This window comes from Biomphalaria glabrata, chromosome 18, assembly GCF_947242115.1.
Source record: "Biomphalaria glabrata chromosome 18, xgBioGlab47.1, whole genome shotgun sequence".
Taxonomy (NCBI): Eukaryota; Metazoa; Mollusca; class Gastropoda; family Planorbidae; genus Biomphalaria; species Biomphalaria glabrata.
Genome location: NC_074728.1, coordinates 17,757,073 through 17,782,813, shown reverse-complemented (window position 1 = coordinate 17,782,813; position 25,741 = coordinate 17,757,073). Strand labels below are relative to the sequence as shown.

Here is a 25,741-nt window from a genome sequence, read left to right as displayed (position 1 = left end):
AAGTGTCTGTCCTCCCCTGACTCAAGTCTGTGGACACTTTCTTGGTGACCAGAGCATTAGCCACCAATGTAACCAGGCCTCGGCAATCCCCACAGGAGCAGCGGAAAACAGAGTACCCGGGTATTGAGACACTTCTTTTTTCACCTATCAGACATTCTTGTAGTAAGGCAACATCCACACTCTCTTTGTGGAGCAGGTTAGTTATTTCAAGTGTCTTTGGAATAAGTCCTCGGACGTTACATTGAAGGACTTTGAAAGTTTTAGCATCAGATTTGAAAATTTGGGGATCATGTTGCTTTATCTTTCCAGCTAAATTAGTGTGGGGGATACTTACTTTCCCAGTATGAGGTATTGGTGTTGGGTTAATTTTTTCTGAGACTTTTGGCCCTATTAGAAAATACGTACACTTATAAAGAAGATATATTTGGATTACTGTTGATATTAGCTGTCATTTTTTAAAGTATTTTTTTTGTCGTGTGATTGATGAGGGCGTCTGATTCACCCCCGGGCCAACAATCTCCAGTAACTACAGTCACAGTGCAAATTTGACATTACATTTTTTTTTATACAAAAAAAAATATAAACAGAATTTAGCCAATTTGAGGTTTGAAATACATTTTCATGGGTATCAACAACAGGAATTTAGATTCAGATTTAGATCTCAAATCTTAGTTATCAAATTAATAATTTACTCAGTAAATAAAAATATTACTAGTACTGTTTTTTTAATATGCTTAGGCTAAATATGAAGAAAAAGTATATTATTTCTAGTTACTACACAGTCACTTGGTATTGTCCTTGAAATTTATTATCATCTAACAAAACTGTTATCAGTCAGGGGTCTAAGTCTGTACCTGACATCTGCAGTAGCTTTTCTCTGGGTCTTAAATGTGTTAGGTGCTTAGGCTAAATATGAAGAAAAAGTATATTATTTCTAGTTACTACACAGTCACTTGGTATTGTCCTTGAAATTTATTATCATCTAACAAAACTGTTATCAGTCAGGGGTCTAAGTCTGTACCTGACATCTGCATTAGCTTTTCTCTGGGTCTTAAATGTGTTAGGTGCTTAGGCTAAATATGAAGAAAAAGTATATTATTTCTAGTTACTACACAGTCACTTGGTATTGTCCTTGAAATTTATTATCATCTAACAAAACTGTTATCAGTCAGGGGTCTAAGTCTGTACCTGACATCTGCATTAGCTTTTCTCTGGGTCTTAAATGTGTTAGGTGCTTAGGCTAAATATGAAGAAAAAGTATATTATTTCTAGTTACTACACAGTCACTTGGTATTGTCCTTGAAATTTATTCTCATCTAACAAAACTGTTATCAGTCAGGGGTCTAAGTCTGTACCTGACATCTGCAGTAGCTTTTCTCTGGGTCTCAAATGTGTTAGGTGCCTCCAGGCTGCGTCTTGTGCAGTAACACTCAAATAAGCAAACCAATTGACACAGGTGAAAGGCCAACACTATAAAGGTACTTTACGCAGATGAACCACGTCAAACAAGAAGTTTAATACACAATGAAGAAAACCTTCCAATGTCACTAAGTTAATTATCTAAAGCTGCCAGAAGTCTTCTGTGTTTACTTTCGCTACACTACAAATCCTTGTCTTGTTTTAATACTCACGTCACTGTCTCTAAGCAAAACTTTCCCTTTTTAGGAAACAATTTTCACATCAAATTCCTAATCGTGTCTCTTTCGGATACTATTTCCTGAAGGGGCTCTTCTCTTCTATGTCAGTAAGAACAATTAATAATTATCAAAGAAATAAAAGCTTAAGTTAGTCAAGCTCTGAACTTGTATAGAAGGAAACTGTTTATGTCACTTCACATATTGTTCCACTCACTTAAGACATCTCTAGAAAATAAGCACAAGAAGGGAGGAAACTCTGCTGGTAAAAGTAATTAAAATGAGAATACTGCTTACTAATTCTTCTTCGTGTGTCATCTGATGTATCAACTAGGTGTTGTAAATATAAACAAAAAGTTCATCTTTAGTCTAAAAAACAACTATGAACATACATTTTATGTACAGATCTTTATCCATTTTTATTACAAAGGTTAAATCATTTCACTCTGTCTGGTAAAAAGCTGTACACATCCAATCTCTGATCAAATGTCTTTAGGAAATTGTTTCATGTTTGGGTGAAACTGTTGTTTTTGTTAACATCTTAACAAATAATATCATGGCTCCTGTCTCCAATGACAATGGATGTGCCCAGGTGAATCACTAGCTTTAGGTTGTATTTGTGTTGGAGCAGAATTGATGTTTGACTAAATATGAATAATAAAAAAAATACTTTTGTTTTTAACAAAGCTTATATTAAGTGTAATTGTATCAATTAGTTTAGAGAAAGAAGGTGGTATCTGGGTGAAGGTTACCATGATAGCTTTTAAAATGTATTATAAATAAATAATAAATGTGTACGACATGAATCTAAACTTGAGAGCTCAAGCTACCGTAGTGCTTATGAAAACAGAAGAGGTTTCATAGCTCTATTTTGTTAGTTTCAAACTTCCAAGTGATAAAGTATAAAGGGGAATAATTCTACTTATGCTGCCACATCTGTCATATACAATATGTTTTCCTTGTCCAATACCCTCCACCCCCAAAAATCATTATCAACAATTAATTAATAGGTTAATTTTAATTTATTGATCATTGTTTTGTCAGTTTCAAGAAATAATTGTGCAAAATTTCAACTTAATCCAGGATTGGGTGTGGGAGAAATGACATGTACGAAAATTGTACCAGACAGAGTGAGTTGATATAAAGCTTTGTAATACTGCTGTTCTGGATCAGTAAAGATTGCCACAGTTTTGTGCATATTAATATCTAAATTAAGTCACAAGTTTTTTGTTTTCTTTTCCTAATTACTTTATACAGGGTATCTTTAGGATCCAAACTCAAGCCCCCTTGTTAAGTGGCCAAGCCATAGCCAAGAGGTTTTGGTCTCTCAGGCACACATCCCTTTTAAAGCAGTAGACCTGACATTCTTACAGGAACACAATAAAATAACAACCTTGACTGAAACTGATTGAGTGAACAAATCAGAACCAAAAAACTTCAGAAAAACATTCTTTAAAAATGGTATTTTATTAGAATCGAATGTTCATATTGCTTTCTCTAAATACTATTCATAATTAAAATCTAATTTAGACAATATTGGTTTGTCAGGCAACAAAATACAGAAAGGACTTCATACTAACAGCTAACACAGGCGTGACAAATGTTTTCTTTATAAATAATAGATTAAGTAAAGGCATGCTATGTACACTGAAAGACTCATGCTAGGTGCTGCATTGTACTGACATACTTGTTGAAAACATTTTTCTTTAAGTTCAGTTAAATTAAATTAATGATAGAGAAGTAAATAACCAGCCACTTAAGAGGTTTAATTTATAAGCTATGCCTTAACACTGTATTAAATATGGTATCTTTCATCTCAACACAGAAAATGTGCAAATAGCTCATCATGCATCCGACCATATTTCAGAGAGCCTGACAGAGCTTAAAAACATCTTGGCATGTTATACAAAGCTAATTAAAGTCAGTTATTCAGGCCTATCTCAACTTTTTAAACACTCATCATGGCCCTAGCACAGTAAAGTCTAAAACTAAAAAAAGAGAGCACAAGCGTGTAATCATTTTTATGACTACTGTAGTGGAAAAGAAAAGCGATAATTTTGAGCTAGTTAAGAAATAAAAATCGTTTGTAGTTAGCCTTACAGTTCGCTCGGCTAACCTCCTCCCCCAACAATCCAAAAATATAATAAATATTTAAAACTATGAAAAGCCAGTCCCAGTCTAGTCTTTATCCTTGAAGTGCACCCTGTGGCAGGTCCCAGATACAGATGGTTCCATCCTTTCCCCCAGACACCAAGAGCGAGGAACAGGAGCCCAGCCTGCAGCAGATGATGTCGTCACTGTGTGCTCGTCCTACGTGAGTGACCACCCCTTGCTCCGTGTGCCAGAGCTGCAGACGTCAGAAGGAATAATAATAAAGCTTTTGTTTTCGAGTCAGAATATTAATGAAGAGTACAGACGTCACAAAGAATAGATTGTATCTTAGTAGGCATAGTATTCACAAAAGCCAATTCCAAATGCTTATAATTAACGCTTCAGTTATTGCTTTAATATTGTAGCACTGCTCCTGCACGGGTATTTAAGGTGCGTACCAGCATACCGTTAAGTACCAGGCCGAGACATAATTGATATAAAGGAGTGAAAGGGCTTCCGGCCCATTGAAAGAAGAGAATAGCGAGTTGACTAATCATTATGTAAGGCCTGAACAATGACCTGCGACATCGCAACCTGTGGGCAGTGTAGACTAATAGCTTGTTGTCACGTCTGACGTCAGACCTTTTGTTTAGTTTAGACTAATAGCTTGTTGTCACGTCTGACGTCAGACCTTTTGTTTAGTTTAGACTAATAGCTTGTTGTCACGTCTGACGTCAGACCTTTTGTTTAGTTTAGACTAATAGCTTGTTGTCACGTCTGACGTCAGACCTTTTGTTTAGTTTAGACTAATAGCTTGTTGTCACGTCTGACGTCAGACCTTTTGTTTAGTTTAGACTAATAGCTTGTTGTCACGTCTGACGTCAGACCTTTTGTTTAGTTTAGACTAATAGCTTGTTGTCACGTCTGACGTCAGACCTTTTGTTTAGTTTAGACTAATAGCTTGTTGTCACGTCTGACGTCAGACCTTTTGTTTAGTTTAGACTAATAGCTCGTTGTCACGTCACAGGTCGATACGTCAGACCTATGCCGCGGCAACGAGCTATTTAAACTGCCCACATGTTGCGACGTCGCAGGTCAAGTGTTGGCGTGAGCAAAGGAAAAAAGGTTGGCGATTTGTGTGTAGGGGTTTTTGAAGCGAGAGTCACAGTTGTAAGTGGATGCTAGACTCCAGAGGGTGACTTATGGGACTGCGGTGTGGCGGTTGATTTATGCGGCAATCGTTCGTAGGGAGTCTGCTACTGAGAACCATCAATGTGACAGCAAAGACTATCATTAGCAAGAAGTTCCAGCTAGCAGCGACTTGGACTGCTACTAGACGGGCTACATGACACACAATATTGTTTAATAAAGAGCAAATGCGTGCTTTTTTTAAAGAAAGAAGCACAAAAAGAACTTATGAATAAAACTGGGACATACAACGTTTTGTAAATAGTCGGCAGATAGCAAGGTAATATAACACAGTAAACTTGTCGGCTAAAAACTTAATAAAACATTGTGTCTTTTATAGAGCAAGAGTGAATGTGCATGAATGTTTGGCCAACTGAGACCTATTGTTAAGTATCTTGAATTCTCAAACGAAGTTTTTAATACCGGTACTAAAACTGAATATTATGTCTAATGGCAATAACGACAATTATCGGTTAATAATTATAGCTTTAACGAATATGTTCATTCAACGCCAACATTCAGGTAATGAGGATCAGTTTAAAGCTTTCTCTTTTTTTTTTAAAAAAGTACCCTACTTAACTTGTGTACAATGAAAGTAAAACGCCTCCCTTTCCAAACTTGCGATCTATAGGGCAGATGATGTAAAGGCCATCTGTTTCTATGGCATACGGCCAACGATGTGTCCATCTCCAACTCATCGACTGACCGCGATATCCCAATAGAGTTTGGTGGACTCGTGGCATCCTAAAAAATTCTGAATTCAGTGTTTTATAAGGATTCGAACCACAGACCCCTTGGTTTGGAGGCCAAGAGCTCTACTTCTCAGCCACCACGCCCCTTAACTCATGAAGCCGGAAGAAACAAAATTAACACACGCGGAGATAACCTAACCCCAGTCCTAACCCCTAAACTTTTGCACTTTATTAGTACTGTCATGAGTAACGCCTTTGTTGTTATAATACTGTATCACAGATCCATTTTTTTTATTATAACATAAGACTGAAACTTGGATCTTTACCTTCACAAGTCTGTCCTCGCCCACTGTCACAAAGATGGCTCTGAATTTCTTTTCCACTTCCAGACAGTTGACTGAGCCGTGTTTAACCCCATCCAGCTCAATTAACGATTCGCCGTCAGTAGACTGAAAGAAGTTCAAATAGGGCTTAATCACAGTGATCGGCTTTTTTTTTTTTTTTTTGTTTACATTTTAAGCATTTCTTTTAAAAATCCGCTTCACGTTTAATAGTAAGATAGAAAGTGAAAAGACAGATATTCGGAGAAATGCCGTGGCGATGTAATGAAACCTAATGAAATCTAAGAAGAATTGGGAGAGAGAGAGTATAAAATAGGCAAAATAGCAATGTGGAAAGTTATAATGAAATTTCACAACAAAAATTTACAAATTCCTCGGTGTTTCTGGCTAAAGTGGGTTAAGGAATTTCATTCTACACTTTCTAAGCTTATATCAACTCATTCTGTCTGTCGGTTAAAAAATTTCATTCTACACTTTCTAAGCTTATATCAACTCATTCTGTCTTTCGGTTAAAAAATTTCATTCTACACTTTCTAAGCTTATATCAACTCATTCTGTCTGTCGGTTAAAAAATTTCATTCTACACTTTCTAAGTTTATATCAACTCATTCTGTCTGTCAGTTCGTCTGTTAAAAAATTTGTACACGTTGTTTTCCCATATCCATTTTCGGATCAAGAAAGTTTACACAATTACTTATTGTACCTAACAAAACATGAACTAATAAAAAAAAAACAATATTCAATTAATTATTGGTAATTAACTATTTTGTTTGGATATCGAATAAGGGAAATAACTTCTACACCATTGAGAGACATAGTTGCAAGTGTGGAGTTTTTCCCCTTAGAAAAGTTTGTTTTTTAAAAAAGGATTTTAAAAAATTATTTTACTTATTGAAATATGTAATGTAGGCCCTAGCTATACGCTTCTGTATTCTGTACACCGAAGTGACCAAGTGACCGAACACACACAAAAAAAAACAACACTGTCTAGTTATGGATCTGTCTCTTAATAAAAATCCCCCCATGGGATAGTCAGATTAAAAAATTAAGTAAACATTTAGATCTATAACACTTATAAATCGTTTTAAAGAGATATATTATCATAATATCATTCTCTTTTCGAGAACTAGCTACCGGTACCACGTTTGTTTTATCTCCCCTACCTTTTTTTAAACAATTATTCTTGTCTCTATTCCGATATCATTGCTCTATCCAGATAACATTGCACTTTTTAGATATCATTGCTTTAATCAGATATCATCGCTCTATCCAGATATCATTGCACTATGTAGATATCATTGGTTTAATCAGATATTATTGCTCTATCGAGATATCATTGCTTTAATCAGATATAATTGCACTATGTAGATATCATTGCTTTAATCAGATATTATTGCTCTATCGAGATATCATTGCTTTAATCAGATATTATTGCTCTATCGAGATATCATTGCTCTATTTAGATATCATTGCTTTAATCAGATATTATTGCTCCATCCAGATATCATTGCTCTATCGAGATATCATTGCTCTATCGAGATATCATTGCTTTAATCAGATATTATTGCTCTATCGAGATATCATTGCTGTATTCTATCTATTGAGATATCGTTGCTTTAATTAAATATCAATGCTCTATCCAGATATCATTGCACTATTTAGATATCATTGCACTATTTAGATATCATTGCTTTAATAAGATATTATTGTGCTATCCAAATATCTTTGCACTATTTAGATATAATTGCTTTAATCAGATATCATTGTACTATTTAGATATTGCTTTAATCAGATATCATTGCACTATATAGATATCATTGCACTATATAAATATCATTATCATATCCAGATATCATTACACTATATAGATATGATTGCTCTATCCCGATATCAGTGCACTATATAGATATCATTGCACTATATAAATATCATTGCTATATTCAGATATCATTGCACTATTCAGCGACACACTTACGTCAAAGATGAAAATTTTCCCCGCCGAGCCACAGACGATGAACTGGCACTCATCCGTCAAGAAGTCCACAGCATTGAGACCATTGGTCACTTTGACGATCAGTCTTCTCACACCTTTGTTTAGGTCGTAGATAGCCGCTGTTCCATCCATACTAGTGGAGGCGAAAGCTTTGTCTGTATCTGACATCTGACAAAATAAAAATATGCGTTACCATTTGGAGAGACCGCTTTAAAAATGTGTTTGTGATCGCTTGTGTTACCTAGCTTATAGCAACTCACTCTGTCTATCTGTCTGTGTGGAATCTTGCACACTTTATGTCTCCAACTTCCCGTTCTTGAATCAAGTTGAAACTTTGCACAATTATTCATTGTTGATGACAGCACATAAAACAATAAATAATTTAACCATTAGTTCATCAATTAGTAGTATTTCATTAATTTTGTGTTGTAGTATATAAACGCTAATGGGAGATAAGCCTTGTGTTGAGAATTAGGTCGTTCGATAAAAAAATTAAACTGTAGACTATTATTGTAGACAATCAAACCTTCTTTTTTATAAGTACTTATATAGCTCAGTGGCTAACTCGTCGGTCTTCCATCGTGGAGGCTCGAGACACCGAGTTCGAATTTAGACTCGAGTAAAACCATTAGGAAGTTGCATTCAGGTCTCAACTTTTCTATGTATCTGATCACAAGACACTTCCACAGACCTACTAATCTCCGCCCCAGACTTGCTGATCTCCGTCTCGACAGGTCTGGGAAACCCAAAATTCTCGACCTGTATGGCGACATTTATGCACTACGCAAGACAGCAGGGCTTCTGTCCAGGGCTTTTGCAAGAGAGGATTTGAGCCTCTCAAGCCCTTACTCAAATGGAGTTTGATGATGATGATGATGATCCCAAGACTAAAACAACTACTTCTTGCTGTATGTGTGAAGAAACTTGGATTTACCTTGATCATGGTAATGGGTCCAGCTTGATCAACAAAGTTATACAATAGGAGACCTTGGCGCACTTTGCGCCCACGGCAGTCTAAGTCAGCTACAAGTTTCCAAACCCTGCACTGGGCGTCGTTACCTCCTGTCACCAGCAAGTCAGACCTGGAGGTTAAAGCCATGGCTGTCACTGCCTGGGGAAGACAACATACCCTAACTGATGAAACTTGACTGGGACGAGAGAGAAAGAACAATCAATTGATTTTTTTCTTCTAGAAAGCTTATTACGCCTGTAGGCCTTTTTTGTTATAAAACTTGTATCAATTCAATATGTCGTTCTGGGTGAAGTCTTGTACACGTTATTAGTGGTTAGTTAATAATATTGTTTAAAACCAGTACAGCTTATGAGTAAAGTTCGAAGTTCGAGCAGTCCCGATTTGACAAGAGGTTCGAACAGTTCACTTTTTATTGCTATAACTTTTTTATTTGAATGTTTACCAAATTACTACTATATTGCTAAATGGCATGCAGCTTTTTTCTTTACTTCCGACACATACTATTTCCTTTTCCTTGTAAAGGCTAAGTTCATGGTGAGGTCAAACTCAGGAGGTGTGGAATTATTCTTTTTTACAACCCGGTAGTGAAGGAAATGGGTAATGGGATTAAGGCTATTTTTAAGTCTGATGGTTCATCAGCTCAAAGAGACTATTTGAAGTTGTGGAGGGTCGGAAATGGTGCAATGGATAGTGTTCTTGCGCTGGAGTAAAAAGAAAATGACTTTATAGTAAAAATTAAATATTAAAACATGTTTTTAGATATATTTTCTTTGATCTGCTCGAACCTTCCACCAACCCGATCGAGCTTACTAACTGGGGAAAAATCCGCTCGAGGAAAAGTACGCTTGGCGATACTTACCCTACACCTCTTTGACTTCGTATTTAATTTTAACTAAGCCTAGTGATACATTAAATCCAATCTATTTTTATAGAAAAAAGGACGAGGAATTCAGAGATACCATCAGTTTTTTCATAGGTTAGACCGTTACAGTGCTATAAAAATCCAAACTTGAAAATTGCTGCCAGCGGGCTTAATGCGCTCGAACTTCGCACTTTACTATATAGAATAAAAAAATATGCAGATGATCAAAACTATACACACAGTCAATAGGCTTGATAGTTATTGAGAACAATGAAAAGTCACATTATTACAAAGCCGACATAAACTCACAAAGTCTGTCTGAAACTTAGCACAATTATTCATTGACATGAATCAATTAAAGAAAAAAACAACAATTAGACAATTAATTAACGGTAATTCATTATTTTGTTTAATAGCAACAAGGGAAACTAATACTTCAGTATTCACAGATATATCTATACTTGTTGGGTTTAGTCCCTTGAAATAATTGTTAACTCTGTTTCTCCCTCACGCATTCTCCGATCAAGTTGATACTTTAAACGATTATTTATTGCACCTAACAAAACATAAATAAATAAACGAAAATACTCAAGTACTCAAAATACCAAGACGTCAGTTAGTGCTGGATTTCAGTAGGCCTAAGTGAAGGCCCTGGGCAGTATATCTTTGGATTATCCAATCTATTTAAGCTTTACCATGTACTATTTATTAAGTTAGTATAAGGCTAATGAGTTTATACTGTTATAAGTCAACACTCAAGCTGGCAAAAAAGGAGGAATTTCTTAATACTGTGAAGAGACACAAGCTGAGCTGGTTTGCTCATGTTGAAATTTGCAAAAGTCATCCTTTAAGGAACAGTGGGTACAGAAAAGGTCGACTAAAGAAAATCTGTCTTGGCATTGTACAAGAATGGATCGGACTGTCTCTTGATATTCTGCTAAAAGCAGCAGCTGACTGGAAAAGTGGAGAGATTTAGGCTACTTACGTAAATTGTCACAACACATCCACAACAAAGATAAGATGAGATAACCATTTCATGTTTATAAAGGAAGATTTAGTTGACATCTCCTTATTTTGTCCTATATAATATGTAAATTTAGTAAAATAAAATTATATTTTGAAATTGGAAGCCCCCTTAAAGGTTCTCCTACACCCATTCACTTGAAAGACAAGAAATTAATCAATAAAAAACATTAATCAATTAGTCAATAAGTTACAAGTAATTAATTATTTTGTTTGATACCAACAAGGAAAAATAATCCTTCAGAATACACATATATATATATATATATTATAGATAGATAATTGTATTCGCTATTTCTCCCACACCCATTCTCGGATCAAGTTGATTTTTTTTTAAATTGTACGTAACAAAATTGTAAAAAAAAAAAAACAACAATTAGCCTATTAAATATTTATAATTAATTATTTTGTTTGATATCGAACAAGGGAAATAACTTCTACATTAATGAGATATATAGTAGTAAGTGCGGAATACTTCCCCTTAGATAAGCTTTGTTTTAAACAAAATATTTCTTAATATTTTGCCTGCTCGTTTTTATGTCAAACTGGGGACATAAGAAAAATATGTATATAGGTCTGTGTTCTAAACTACTGACCTGTTTCTGTGTGTTGTCGATTCTGTAAAGTTCCTTCAAACTCAAGTCGTCTGCTTCGAAGCCCAGTATGATTGTCTCCCCATTGTCCCACCCTGTGAATAGAGCAGTCCCGTCATGGCTGACCATAACAACAAGACAGTTTCTATTGGCACGGAAGTAGCGGCGTACCTCCAGGAGAATCTTTAAATTAAACACTCTGACCTGCACAGGAAAAACAACAGAAGCCAGTTAAACACACGGAACTGCACAGCAAAACAAACACAACAGCAGCATGTTAAACACTCGGACCTGCATAGCAAAACAAAAATAACAGCAGCATGTTAAACACTCGGACCTGCACAGCAAACCAAAAATAACAGCATCAGACCATCTTTATTTCGTTGTCTAGCCCAAAAAGAGCTCGATTTGACAATGTAACACACAAGATTTGACTGTGATCAAGATTATGAAATACAGACTTTCCTTCAAACAAATAGTTTGTCATATTAGAATCTTATGTGTTACTCTATTCGTCTATCAGGGCAGGCCTTTCGAATTGCGGGGCCCAATGTAATGGATAATTGCGAGGCTCCTCTACTAATATTATTTTTACAATAACAACCATTACTATTAATTAGATCATTGTAGCCTATCAACATTTGTTATTCAACATGCATTGGAAGCAACTCAAACGTTATAGGTGAAGTGGGTTAATTAAATTTACGTTAAACGTACGATACACTAAATATGTTAACCCTTTTAGTTCTACATCTTTAAAAGCCTGTGGCAAGAGCCATGGCTGATAGAGATATGCTTAATGGAGTTATCGGTCAAATCGGCTTAAGTCAGGCCTTATCGTCTATTATAGTTAACTGCTCTGGGTGATTTTAGTTGCTGATTCGGGCAACCCGTTCCACGCTCTAATGGTCCTTGAAAAGAAAGAGTATTCAGAGAAATGTTTCTTCGCATATGGAGTACTTCCATTACATTGCTTTGTGTCTTAGTAATATATTTAGTTAAGTTTTTCTATTACTCGTCCATGGTCTAGTTTTTCTTGTATTAATGCAGTCTGTCTAGTCAACTATCAGTATCTGTATTTAATCGTTCTAAACCTCAACATTACATTTTATTCATTTTCTGGACTCACGTATTCAAACTCTCCAACAACCATCAGTTCATCTGAAGCTCTAGGGAAGGCAATGGAGTTGATTCTGTTGTTACTGCATGTCCTGACTAGTTCTGCTGTCCACTTGGCCAGGTTGAAGCGGTAGATCTGACAGTTCTTTGTGCCGATGTAAAACTGATGTCCAGCACCAATTTTGGCTGAAACAAAGCATTTTTTTTTCTACAATTTTCTAAAATAACTCTGCGCTGCATGGACTCAACGCTTTTAGTCGTGCCACGTTTCTCCCTCAATAGCTACGGTCTGCGGGCTTTTTCAGTGCATGGACCAAAGGTTTGGAAATCGCTCCCCATTGATCTCCGACAAGCAACATGCTTCACTACATTCAAGAAGAACATTGAAACATACATATTAAAAACTGTTTTCAGATTAGTTTCTCATTTTAACTTTTCTGATTATGTCTGATATGTTATTAATAGCGCCCTAATCATATCTTCTTAGCCCAGTTCGAGTCTATAGTCTGTTTTATATAGTGAGAACCAAGGCTACAGATGTGCAACTTACATATAGACGTGACGGCAGAGTTATCCCTGTCACTTGACCATGTTTTGTAGCCTTTATACATTGCCATAGCTCCACTCACCTGGAAATACGAATCAAATCATTAAATAAGAACAATCTGGTATAAACTTTGTCACATGTAAATTATGAGTGAGTCTGGTGTGAATGTACTCTTTGGTTTCTTATAGTTATAATGTTTTTTGTTTGGTGTAATGCACAAATTGTAAGACAAATTTCCTAACGGATAATAAAGATTATTATTATTATTATTATTAATATGAATGCAACATAGGTGATACCTAGTGGAATGAGAAGGTTAAGACCGTACCATCCAAAGAAACCATGACATTGTATCAAGTCCAACGATGTAAACAGATATATACAGAGTAAACTACGTAAGAGAGCATGAAGATTAAATTGATTTTTGCGTGTTTAAAAATCTTGTTTGTAACTAACGATTCGATTGTTTTTTCTCTAACATAAAGACATAATATTAAAAAAATATACTAAAAAAAAAAACCCAACAAAGCTCAATGTTAAATGTAATTGTATAAAATAGTTTGGATTTTCACAAAGTTATATCCTATTCAGCCCCTTTTTCTCTTTTTAATATTTTGGGCTTTTGGTTTCTGCTTAGTTCATTGATGGTATTCAGAAAGCATTTAGACCCTTTTGGATCTACCTTCTGTCCAGTGTTTACTTGCAGTAGGCTTTCAGTAGCTTAGAGACATTGATGTCATTTAGAAAGCGTGAGACAGCTGTTCACATCTCTCTATGTTGACCAGTGGTTCGGGGACTTACCAAATTTCCTTTCCCCACAGACAACGTGACAGTGTAGTATCCCATCTTTCCTTCTCCTGAGCCAATCAACAAACAGAAGACATTGTCCTCCAGCATCCTGGTGTAAGCGAGGCTTGTGATGCCTCCAGCGATCTGTTTGTTCGGTACCTGAGAAATAAAGTCACTCAAGATTCTTTAAACAAGTAAAATAAAAAAAGGTAGTTTAAAAATGGAACAGCGAAATCAATACTGAGTGGGATTACATCAATTAACTTAAATCAGTCATATAATTAATTTTAAATAGCTTTAGACCAAAAATAATACATTTTTTTTCGATTGGAAATATTTTTACTAATTGTTTTTTGTTTAGCTTAACTATCACTCCAATAGTACTCTCAGTGCGCTATGGTCCAATCATTTTGTAGACCACTTAGGAGAGGGGATATTTGCAGAAGGCTTGCGTGCTGCCAAAAAAAGTTTTATAATCTTTTGTTGGCTTAAATTTTATAGTCAAGAACCTAATTCTCTACAGAAGGCTTATCTCCCCTAGAGAGTACGGAGTAAAGTTTCCCTTTCAGACCTTGCAATCTATGTCAGGTTTATATTAGAGCTGGGTGGACTCAGAGGCACCCAAAGATCCCAAAATTTAAATCCCAGGATTCGAATCCGGAACCCCAGGTTCTGAAGCCAAGCGTTTAACCGCTCAGCCACCGCGCCTCCTAAAGGAAGAAAGCAAGAGTAAAATGCTCAATAAGTTAGCAACAGAACAAATGTACGAAACTCCTATATAGAAATACATTATGGGTATGTTGAAATCAAAATACACATCTGTCACGGATGAATATGTGTATGTATGTATAATCTATTTTTACAATCTGCGCGAATGACCGGAAGTGTGTTTTGTTGTCAGAGAGAGAGAGACCAGCGTGTGTGATATGCAGTAAAGATGATTAAAGTTTATGTGTTCGATCTAGTGGTTTCATTGTTTTATTTCGTTAACTACAACTGAACCAGGGACACCTAGACGTATCGAGACCTAAGGTAGATTCTTTCGAGTTATTATTATAAATAAAATAAGGAATCTGTGACAACATCAATACTGTCACGAATCGATACTACGACCTAATGGACCTCATTCACTAATCATAAACAAACACCATTTAGCCCACGTGATTCTCTATCTCTTCTATACAAATTACGTAATACACTAAGGCTGTCACGTGATACGTTGTTTTCGTTGTTTTATTAATATTATCACGTGGCTAAATGTTGTTTGTTTACGATTGGTGAATGACATCCATTCGACCTGCTTCTAAAAGCCGGGGTCAGGTCAAAGAAGACGCAGAACAAACACACGTTAATTATATTCATCCAATCAGGGAAAGAGGTCAGGGTAAACAAAATAGCATACATCAGTTTCTAGAAGGTCAAAGTTAATAAAATATTTAGAATAGAAGTTTCTATCAGTCTGGAAAGTATTGAAGTACTACGAGAAAGGAGAGAAAAAGATAACAAGGCCAAAGAATAGACGGGTCATCTATCGCAGGAGTCTCAAAAGATGGAAGAGAAATGTCGAAAAATAATCGGGAGATCGCTTGTGGTCCCTCAAAGTTCCAAGACCACGTGACATGGGACATTTAAAGGTGAAAGAAGTAGAACACATGACAATAACTGTTTTTGTCTTTGGCCGTCAACACTTTTGACACCGTGTTGTTTCTTGAACTTTGTCAATCAGCCATGTCATTCACGAGGAAAACAGAAGACTACATTTTTTGTACAAATTTACCACGAATTGCAGGGCTCCGCCTACTGCATGAAACACCATCACATCGCCGGAAGTCGTTCCGCAGAATACCAACGGATTCTTGGGATTGTCGTCTACAATCTGGTAAGTTCGATTTGGCAAAGGCAAGAAAAAAATGTGCAGAATAATAATATAGTTAATAACACAATGTAAGAATAGGAGACGTTTATTTTGAATAGAAAGTGATACGTATAAGAATGCTTGTTCTATCTATCTATCTATCTATCTATCTATCTATCTATCTATCTATCTATCTATCTATCTATCTATCTATCTATCTATCTATCTATCTATCTATCTATCTATCTATCTATCTATTTATCTCTATCTATCTATATATCTATACATCTATCTGTCTGTCTTATCTAATCTAATCTAATCTAATCTATTCTAATCTCATCTCATCTCATCTGGATGGCTGCCTGGTCGTGCGGTTTGCGCGCTGGACTGTAGTTCAGATTTATCGATGGTCCAGGGTTCAAACCCTGCCCGCTCCCATCCCCCGTCGTCCTGCGGGAGGTTTGGACTAGGAAGTAATTATCTTCAACTCTGAAGGAACATCCGAAACATGTAAAACATTTTACAAACATCTCATCTAATCTTATCTTATCTTATCTTATCTTATCTTATCTTATCTATCTATCTATCTATCTATCTATCTATCTATCTATCTATCTATCTATCTATCTATCTGTCTGTCTGTCTGTCTGTCTGTCTGTCTGTCTGTCTGTCTTATCTAATCTAATCTAATCTAATCTAATCTAATCTAATCTAATCTAATCTAATCTAATCTAATCTAATCTAATCTAATCTAATCTAATCTAATCTCATCTTATCTTATCTTATCTTATCTTATCTTATCTTATCTTATCTTATCTTATCTATCTATCTATCTATCTATCTATCTGTCTGTCTGTCTTATCTAATCTAATCTAATCTAATCTCATCTCATCTTATCTTATCTTATCTTATCCTATCTTATATTTCTTATCTTTCTATCTTATCTATCTATCTATCTATCTATCTATCTATCCAACCACCATGTCTGTCAGACTGTCTGTATATATCTATCTACACGTAGAAAGACTCCGATTAAAAACAAATACTTTCTACTGATATTCTATGCTAAGAAGTTTAATGTTACAACATGGAAAAGACAACACCAGCCTCAAACTTTTCCCATATCTGTAATTCATTTCTTTGGTTTAAGTCTAAAAGCAGTTTGATAGATGATTTCAATACGCAGAAATGTCTAAAAAGCTGCACATTATGCCAGAAGACTAAGCTACTGACCTCCATACAATCAATGACCCGTGTATTGTTGGCAAAGCGTAATTCGATATTGTCCAACGACTTGTTAGAACTGTCAAACGTCCATATTCTTCCATAACTATCTCCTCCTGTTGAAGGAATGAATGACCCGAGTTAGCATAAAGAAAGAATTCATTACGCTCACATGGGATGCTGTGACATGCATTTAAGCCAGGTTGAGGGGTATTCTCTTTAATCTGTCGTCCGAAGGTCCCAAGTTCGAACCTAACCCGTAGTCTCCAACCACCCTGAAGGATATTTAGGCTGTTATCTTCACTTCAGAAGAAACGTACGAAAACAAAGATCCTTGCATCATTATAAATGCTACTTTTGATTAATCCTACTTTTGTTTTATAAATGCTTCTTCTAAGTAATGCTACTTTTGTTTTATAAATGCTACTATTGATTAATGCTACTTTTGTTTTATTAATGCTACTTTTGTTTTATTAATGCTACTTTTGTTTGATTAATGCTACTTTGCTTAATGCTACTTTTGTTTATTAATGCTACTTTTGATTAATGCTACTTTTGGTTTATTAATACTATTTTTGCTTAATGCTACTTTTGATTAATGCTACTTTTGCTTAATGCTATTTTTTTGTTTTCTTAATGCTACTTTTGATTAATGCTGCTTTTGTTTTTATTAATGCTACTTTTGATTAATGCTACTTTTGTTTGATTAATGATACTTTTGTATGATTAATGCTACTTTTGTTTGATTAGTGCTACTTTTGTTTGATTAATTCTACTATTGTTTGATTACTTCTATTTTATTATTGATATTGATTAACGCTACTATTGATTAATGCTACTTTTGTTTTATAAATGCTTTTTCTAAGTAATGCTACTTTTGTTTTATAAATGCTACTATTGATTAATGCTACTTTTGTTTTATTAATGTTACTTTTGATTAATGCTACTTTTGTTTGATTAATGCTACTTTTGTTTGATTAATGCTACTTTTGTTTGATTAGTGCTACTTTTGTTTGATTAATTCTACTTTGTTCGATTACTTCTGTTTTATTATTGATATTGATTAACGCTACTTTTGATTAATGCTACTTTTGTTTTATAAATGCTTCTTCTAAGTAATGCTACTTTTGTTTTATTAATGCTACTTTTGTTTTATTAATGCTACTTTTTTTTTATTAATGCTACTTTTGTTTGATTAATGCTACTTTGCTTAATGCTACTTTTGTTTATTAATGCTACTTTTGATTAATGCTACTTTTGGTTTATTAATACTACTTTTGCTTAATGCTACTTTTGATTAATGCTACTTTTGCTTAATGCTACTTTTGATTAATGCTACTTTTGCTTAATTCTACTTTTGATTAATGCTACTTTTTGTTTTATTAATGCTACTTTTGATTAATGCTACTTTTGTCTTATTAATGTTACTTTTGATTAATGCTACTTTTGTTTGATTAATGCTACTTTTGTTTGATTAATGCTACTTTTGTTTGATTAATGCTACTTTGTTTGATTACTTCTGTTTTATTACTTTTGTTTGATTACTTCTGTTTTATTACTTTGTTTTATTAACTCTTTCTCTCCGTAATTATTTCCCAGGTTTTAAAATTGATTCTTGTGTTGTCGGGTAAAAGCAATAATTGTGCTAAATCCAAGATTGTTTTGTCGGAGAAATAACGTGTACAATTTTTTTGGTCAGACAGACAGACAAACAGACAGAGTGAGCTGATAGAAGCTTTATAAAAATTAAACAAAGGCAGATTTTATTGGGAATTTATTTTGTGTTGAAAATGGCGATGGTGGTGAATACCAAATGCTAATATCTTCTGGTGACACCAACCATAGCAGCGCCTCTGCTGAATAGTAATTTTGAAAGGGATGCAATATGGGCTTAGAAGATGCCCAGGTATCGTCAATGACTCTCAATGAATCAAGTCTTAACTGGCGATATGATTCTATCTAAATGTTAACTGTGTCAGTAAGCTCCAGTGTGAGAGTGTGTGCAAGTGTAAGTGTGTGTGTGAAGACGGTCTGATCAAAAGTTGTACACATTTTTTTAGGGGTCGAGTAAATCTTTACCTGACGCAAAGCTGAACTCGTTGACCTTAGATGTGGCCACACATCTCATGATCCCTGTCCTTTTGAGAGTAGCCAACTTGCCACAGAGAGGCTTCTTTTCCAGGACACACCAGAAGACAACGCTCTCATCGTCCTGGCCGCCAAGGGAGATAAAGTACTTGTTGTTGCAAGTGAAGGCCAAGTACTCCACCCTTGTCTGGAATAGAGAGTTGATTAGCTAATTTATTGAGAGTGAGATTGAGAGAGATTGACAGAGAGAGAGAGAGAGAGAGAGAGAGAGAGAGAGAGAGAGGGGTAAGACAGGAAGAGTAAGAGAGAGAGAGTTGGAAAGAATAAGAGAGTGAGAGAAAGTGAAAGAGAAAAAAAATGAATGAGACAGAAAGAGAGAGAGAGAAACAAAGATGGAAAGAAAAAGACAGAGGAGAGAGAGAGAGAGAGAAAGAATGAAAAAGAGAGAAATAGTAAGAGAGAGAGAGAGAACGAGGGAAAGAAACAAAGAGGGAAAGAACGAAAGAGAGACAGAGAAAGAGAGAGATAGAAAGAATGACAGAAAGAAAGAAATAGAAAGAGAGAAAGATAGAAAAAGAGAGAAAGAGATTATCTAACTTTTGGAGCGAAAGTGAGATTAAGAGAGAGAGAGTGGGAGAGATGCTTTGAGGCGTCCAAAGATGCCGAATTTTTATTCCTTCAATATGAATGTGTGACTGTAAACGGTTGCTATTACCAATCACCCTGCCCCCTTTTCAATTGTTATGTTATACTCCTTTTAATAACATCAAAAGCAGTATAATGCAGTATTCTATTCAAAGTAATTAAGGTAACGATTTTACTGTAGATTTGTGTTTACTAATTGAGATATCTTACAGTCCTCTAAGTCTACGTCTACAAATAGGCAACTCAAACCCAAGTTTCCATTCGTATGTTAAGTTTTCGTTGCATTATCCACCTTACGAGGGCAGGTACCAATACATACACATCACACGACACACAATATAGTGACTGAATCGTATGGCTATACAAGAACCGATTTCAGCAACCAGTTTGCACCCGCTTCGGGTTTTTAGGGCGTCTTTGTGTCCACCCAACTCTAATGGGTGCCTGACATACGTTGGCGAAGTAAGGGCTGTGGGTCGTTGTGCTGGCCTCAGGACACCCTCGTTAACCTTTGGCCATAAAGACATGTGATTTACATCATTTGATCACGTGCATCGTAAGGTCTGAAAGGGCTACTTTTACTTTTTATATTTTTAAAATTCATTAGTAGACTGAATGAAGGCGCGGTGGCTGAGCGGTAAAGCGCTTGGCTTCCAAACCGGGGGTCTCGGGTTTCAGTCCTGATGAAGACTAGGATTTTTAATATCGGTATCTTTGGGAGCCTATGAGTCCACCCAGCTCTAATGGGTACCTGACATAAGTTTGGGAAATGTGAAGGCGGTTGATCGTTGTGCTGGCCACATGACACCCTCGTAAATAGAAACAGATGACCTTTGCATCATCTGTCCTATAGACAACAGGGTTTTAAAGGGGAACTTTACTCGTTAGCCTGAATACAATATAACATTTTTGAAATGGGTCATTTATTGAATATAGCAGGGCTTCCCAAAATGTTTTCCGCGAAACACTACTGTTCCGCGAGGCCTTAATAGGTGTTCCACGAACTACTGGAATAATTAACTAGTAGGCCACCACTTGAATTATTCTCTCTTAATAAAAATCAAAGTGTTCCGCTAAATATTCCGACTGTACGAAGTGTTCCATTAAGGAAGAAAGATTTGGGAAACACTGCAATACAGAATACCTTGTGCAAAGGAAACTCCATAAGTTTCTCACGGCTGCACCAATCCCACAGTATTATCGGTGCCTTCATTTCCTGGGCTATTTGTTGTCCCGTGACAAGGAACTGGCCATCGGTGGACAAGGCCATAGCTGTTATCGTACTAGTAACAAATAAAGGATACACTTGTGATCATATAAATTGAAAGCAATACTTATTTCATGCAAATAAATAAAACTATTTCAATGATAATTCCTAAATTAAAGTATCGCTAGTTTTTTAAATATATTTTAGGCGAGAATGTGTATCCCTTGGGCTGGGCAATACAGATAATTGGGACATTTCTGCTCATGAGTGTTTTGTCCAATGTACGAAGAAGGGACACTTCTCATATTTGTCTAACCTAAAGATATATATCGTTTTTTATTTTTATAATATTGTCACAGTAAAAGCTAACGACAGTTGTCTACTCTTTGATTATCTTTGAATTTTAAAATCCTGTTTATCTTAATTTAGAAATAAAATACAGTAAGATAGAAAAATAAAAAAAAAACGTAATAAAGAAATGAGGCTATGTAATGAAACACACACACACACACAAAGTAAGAAACTGAATAGAGGAAGATCGAGAGAGAGAGTTTGAAATAATGGACACATTCAGGAATCGCGAGGACATTGAGATATCATTGTCGCCAGCTAAATAATAATTACTTCACCCTCCCTGCAAGCGAAGAGCTTAGACATTTGATTCTACGGTGTTAAAAAAAGTGCACTAACATTATTATGGCTTATTACAAAGCTTAAATCAACTCTGTCTGTCTGGTAAAAAGTTTGTACAAGTTATTTCTCTGACACCCAATCCTGGAACAAGCTGAAAATTTGCACAATTATTTCTTGTACCTGACAACACAAGAATCATTTTAAAAAAAATTAACAAATTAGTTAAATAGCTATTGGTAATAAATTATTTTGTATGGTATCTCGAACAAGGGAAGGAAATTGTACTTGACTGAAGTAGTGGTATAAGCTGATTTATTCCCCTTTATAGATCGTCTGAAATACGACGAGACTATAGAAACTATTGATAACATCCAATCTTCTATGTCCATAAGAGCCTCACTAACATAGCGCTTACAATGCCTACAATATACAACTATGCTTAATATAAGCTTTGTTTTTTTGAAAAGAGTATTTTGAAAGAAATTTTCTTGTTGAATACTTTCCAAGTAAGTACACTGTATACACTAATATTTACTACACCGGAGAGACCAAAAAGCTTTGCTAAATAAGGATTGGTCTCCATGTATGAAACATCTACAACTTGAATCGACCAGTGCAGTGTGTCACTTTTGTTGTTATTTCACCAAGTAGGCCTACACATGTTTTTCTTGTCATTGGTCTATGACGTAGGTCTATACTATAATGTCGGTCTGGACTATGATGTAGATTGTAGGTCTTGGCTATAACGTATAATATAGGCCTAGAGCCCTGGACTATGATATAGTCCTGGACTATGATGTAGGTCTAGACTATGGTGTAGCCCTGGACTATGATGTAGGTCTGGACTATGATGTAGATTGTAGGTCTTGGCTATAACGTATAATATAGGCCTGGAGCCCTGGACTATGATGTAGGCCTGGACTATGATGTAGGTCTGGACCATGAAGTAGGCCTGGACCATGATGTAGGTCTGGACTATGTTGTAGGTCTGGACTATGACGTAGGCCTGGACTATGATGTAGGCCTGGACTATGATGTAGGCCTGGACTATGATGTAGGCCTGGACTATGATGTAGGTCTGGACTATGATATAGTCCTGGACTATGATGTAGGTCTGGACTATGATGTAGGCCTGGACTATGATGTAGGCCTGGACTATGATGTAGGTCAGGACTATGATGTAGGCCTGGACTATGATGTAGGTCAGGACTATGATGTAGGCCTGAACCAGAAGCGTAGATAGGGTGGGGGAGGGAAGGAGGGGGAGAATAAAAAATACCCCCCGGGGCCCCACTTCCCAAATGAGTGTTTTTTATATTAAATATTACACAAAATGCAGGGCCTTCAAAGAGGTCAACCCCCAATTGATGGCGGATCCCTAGCTACGCCACTGGTCAGGACTATGATGTAGATGTCGACTATGATATAGGATGTAGTTCTGGACCATGTGGTAGGTCTTGACCAGGAGTTAATAATCTTCATTTCTGAACGAGTGTTAGATACGTATTGAATCAACACAGAATTAAAGTCACGTGGTTAGTGGGCGGTGCTACTACTTACTCTGTATGTCCGGTCAATATCTCCTGAGAGCCGGCACCGGGTCCTATAAGTTTCTCAATCACGACAGAGTAGCCTACTGGGAAGATCACGTGGTCTCCCTTGGTGTGCACAATGAGACCTTTCTTCACCTGGACCAGAAAACGAGAGATTGATTCTTAAGCAGATACGTAGACACCAAAAGTGTTCCTCAGTTAATATTCTTTCAACGTATTAGTTTATAATTTTCGTACACTATCTTTAAGTAGCGTTGTATAACATTGACTCAACGGTGTCTCAACGGTCCAACAACTACGGGATAGTTAAAGATACATGTAAAGGCATGAATATGGTCACACATCCTAGCCAGGGCCGGATTTTGACACCCAGTTATCTCACACATAAATAGAGGCGCGGTGACAGAGTGGTAAAGCGCCAAGCTTTTCCGAATCGAGGTTCTTGTTGAAGACTGGGGTTTGTAATTTCGGGATCTCTAGTGCGCTTCGGAACCACCCAGCTCTGTTGTGTTGGGGAAAAGTAAAGGCGGTTGGTTCTTTTTCCACTTTACATCCTCGTTAATCTTAGACCACAACAATAGATGGCCCTTATATCATCTGCCCTATAGATCGCCTTTACATCATCTGCCCTATAGATGACCTTTACATCATCTGCCCTATAGATGGCCTTTACACCATCTGCCCTATAGATGGCCTTTACATCCTCTGCACTATAGATCGCCTTTACATCATCTGCCCTATAGATGGCTTTACACCATCTGCCCTATAGATGGCCTTTACACCATCTGCCCTATAGATGACCTTTACATCATCTGCCCTATAGATCGCCCTTATATCATCTGCCCTATAGATGGCCTTTACATCATCTGCCCTATAGATGGCCTTTATACCATCTGCCATATAGATCGCCTTTACATCATCTGCCCTATAGATCGCCCTTACATCATCTGCCCTACAGATGGCCTTTACATCATCTGTCCTATAGATCACAAGATCTGAAAGGGAACTTTTTTATTCACACTTAAAGGAGGCTTCCACAAACATGCATTCCGTCATTTCTATGAGGTACACAAAACTAAAATGACGTCACTTACGTTGCCATTAAATCCAATGACCTGGCGCAGATGTAGCTCGCAGACTTCATTCTTCGGGCATGTTTCGTCCACAATGTTCGGCTGCGAGCTAAGGTTGAGAAATGGCTGTAAGCACTGAGCAGCCATCTTTCTAATCGCCTGCTATTTTAGAAAGGATATCTTCAAAGCTATAGCTACAATGGTTTTCATGCCTAGCAATTGTTTCAAAATAAGCCTATTTCTTACAGCGTATCAACTAAAATTCCAAAGTTCTCTTCCATATATGACCTTAAGTGGACACAGGAACAAATCAAACTATTGTGTTTTTGTTTGAAAGGACATTTTATGACAGAGTAAGAAAAGTGTTTTTGTATTTCTAAGTCCAGGTTTTATGTTTATGTTTATTTAGCTATTGACTACAGACGTAAACTTGTTGATTTAGACTTTATGGCAGCACATCGGCACATTTTGGCCATGTCGTAGGTCCCCTTGGTCTTTCGAGGACCCCCTCTCCAGTTCAGAAAGTACAGTAGGAACGTAAAAAGGTATTAAGATTTTTGTTTAAGTGTTGAAATAAGTTTATAATTCATGTATTAAACATTTGTTGTTAAAAAGTTAATAAGGATATACATGTATATATATATATCTGGACTTTGTCTGAAATCAACTCTCTTGTTGACTGTTTAACTTTCAAAACTATGCTCAGTGACAGTATTCGTGGAATTTTTGGAGATAAATAACCAAACAGATCATCTCGATGTAAGTCTATAGTCGCATAGATCTAGTCTTTGCAAACTCTTCGTAATGTAGAAGTAGACTAGAACTAAATATAAACCTAGACGGTAGACCATCTGTGACACTGATCAGTGAAAAACAAACTAATCTATAAACTTGACATTTTAACAATTAAAAACAGGTGTAGTATTTAAATCTACTAAGTGGTACTCTATTCGAAAGAAATTATTCTAAAAATCTTAACTATTATAAAGAGAAAATTAGAAAATATCAATAATCAAGATCTAGTCTAGATCTAGAATCTAGATTAGATTGAAGTCTATTTTTTTTTCTCCCTAGAATCTTGATCTTTGTGCTTATCTAGTTTTACTAATCTTAATCTTGATCGTAACACTATCACATTCCAGTAAGGTAAATGTTGTGTACACAAAGCCAAACTGTGCTTTAGTTACATGTACAAGTACATCTCACCTGTTTTACTCGTCTATACAGTCACTGTGCAAAGGATGGAACAGTACAGAATTGTTGTCGGAAGTTGTTTTTGGAGCTTTGACGTATGTGATCAATTTTTTTCCATTTCACAAAATTTGGTTTCCAGAGTGTGTGGGTACTTTTTCTTTTATCTATAATAGTTGATTTTCAGCATAAACTCAACAATATCAAGAACGCAAGAATTGAACTTCAAGCGTGGAACAAAAATTGCTTTCGATAAAAAAAAAATGCTACAAAGAGCTAAGAAAATGTAATTCTGCTATAAAGTAAAGTCTCTTTCAGACCTTGTGCTCTATAGGGCAGACGATGTAAAGGTCATCTGGTTCTGTGGCCTACGGTTAACGAGGGTTTCATGTGGCCAGCACAACAATCAACCTGCCTTTACTTTTCC

The 25,741-nt window shown here is 36.1% G+C and overlaps 1 protein-coding gene across 2 annotated transcripts; it reads right to left on the bottom strand.

The window, feature by feature from the left end:
* Positions 1–3,138: 3,138 nt before the first annotated feature.
* Positions 3,139–25,454, bottom strand: LOC106066619 (cilia- and flagella-associated protein 52-like). Of its 2 annotated transcripts, none has more exons than XM_056017561.1 (15): positions 25,330–25,431; positions 24,145–24,282; positions 23,058–23,185; positions 20,802–20,940; positions 19,004–19,199; positions 16,934–17,040; positions 15,623–15,721; positions 13,858–14,004; positions 13,060–13,138; positions 12,520–12,695; positions 11,394–11,594; positions 8,874–9,050; positions 7,922–8,107; positions 5,932–6,054; positions 3,139–3,981 (listed from the first exon to the last, which is right to left on the bottom strand). In XM_056017561.1, exons 2-15 carry the CDS (start codon positions 24,268–24,270, stop codon positions 3,820–3,822), a joined length of 2,046 nt encoding a protein of 681 aa, XP_055873536.1. In that variant the 5' UTR covers positions 24,271–24,282; positions 25,330–25,431; the 3' UTR covers positions 3,139–3,819. The 2 variants fall into 2 exon arrangements, with proteins under 2 accessions (XP_055873536.1, XP_055873535.1); XM_056017560.1 differs by having other exon boundaries at positions 3,140–3,981; positions 24,145–24,285; positions 25,330–25,454.
* Positions 25,455–25,741: the final 287 nt, after the last annotated feature.

Bases quoted from the DNA above. Each gene is read 5' to 3' on its own strand.
- LOC106066619 (XM_056017560.1), bottom strand. From the start codon at position 24,270: ATGGCTGCTCAGTGCTTACAGCCATTTCTCAACCTTAGCTCGCAGCCG. The intron at 15,722-16,933 runs GTCAGTAGCTTA...CGAACTTACCAG, and splicing joins GGGTCATTGATTGTATGGAG to ATTGTAGACGACAATCCCAA. The intron at 9,051-11,393 runs GTCAGTAGTTTA...TGTCTTCCCCAG, and splicing joins TCGACAACACACAGAAACAG to GCAGTGACAGCCATGGCTTT.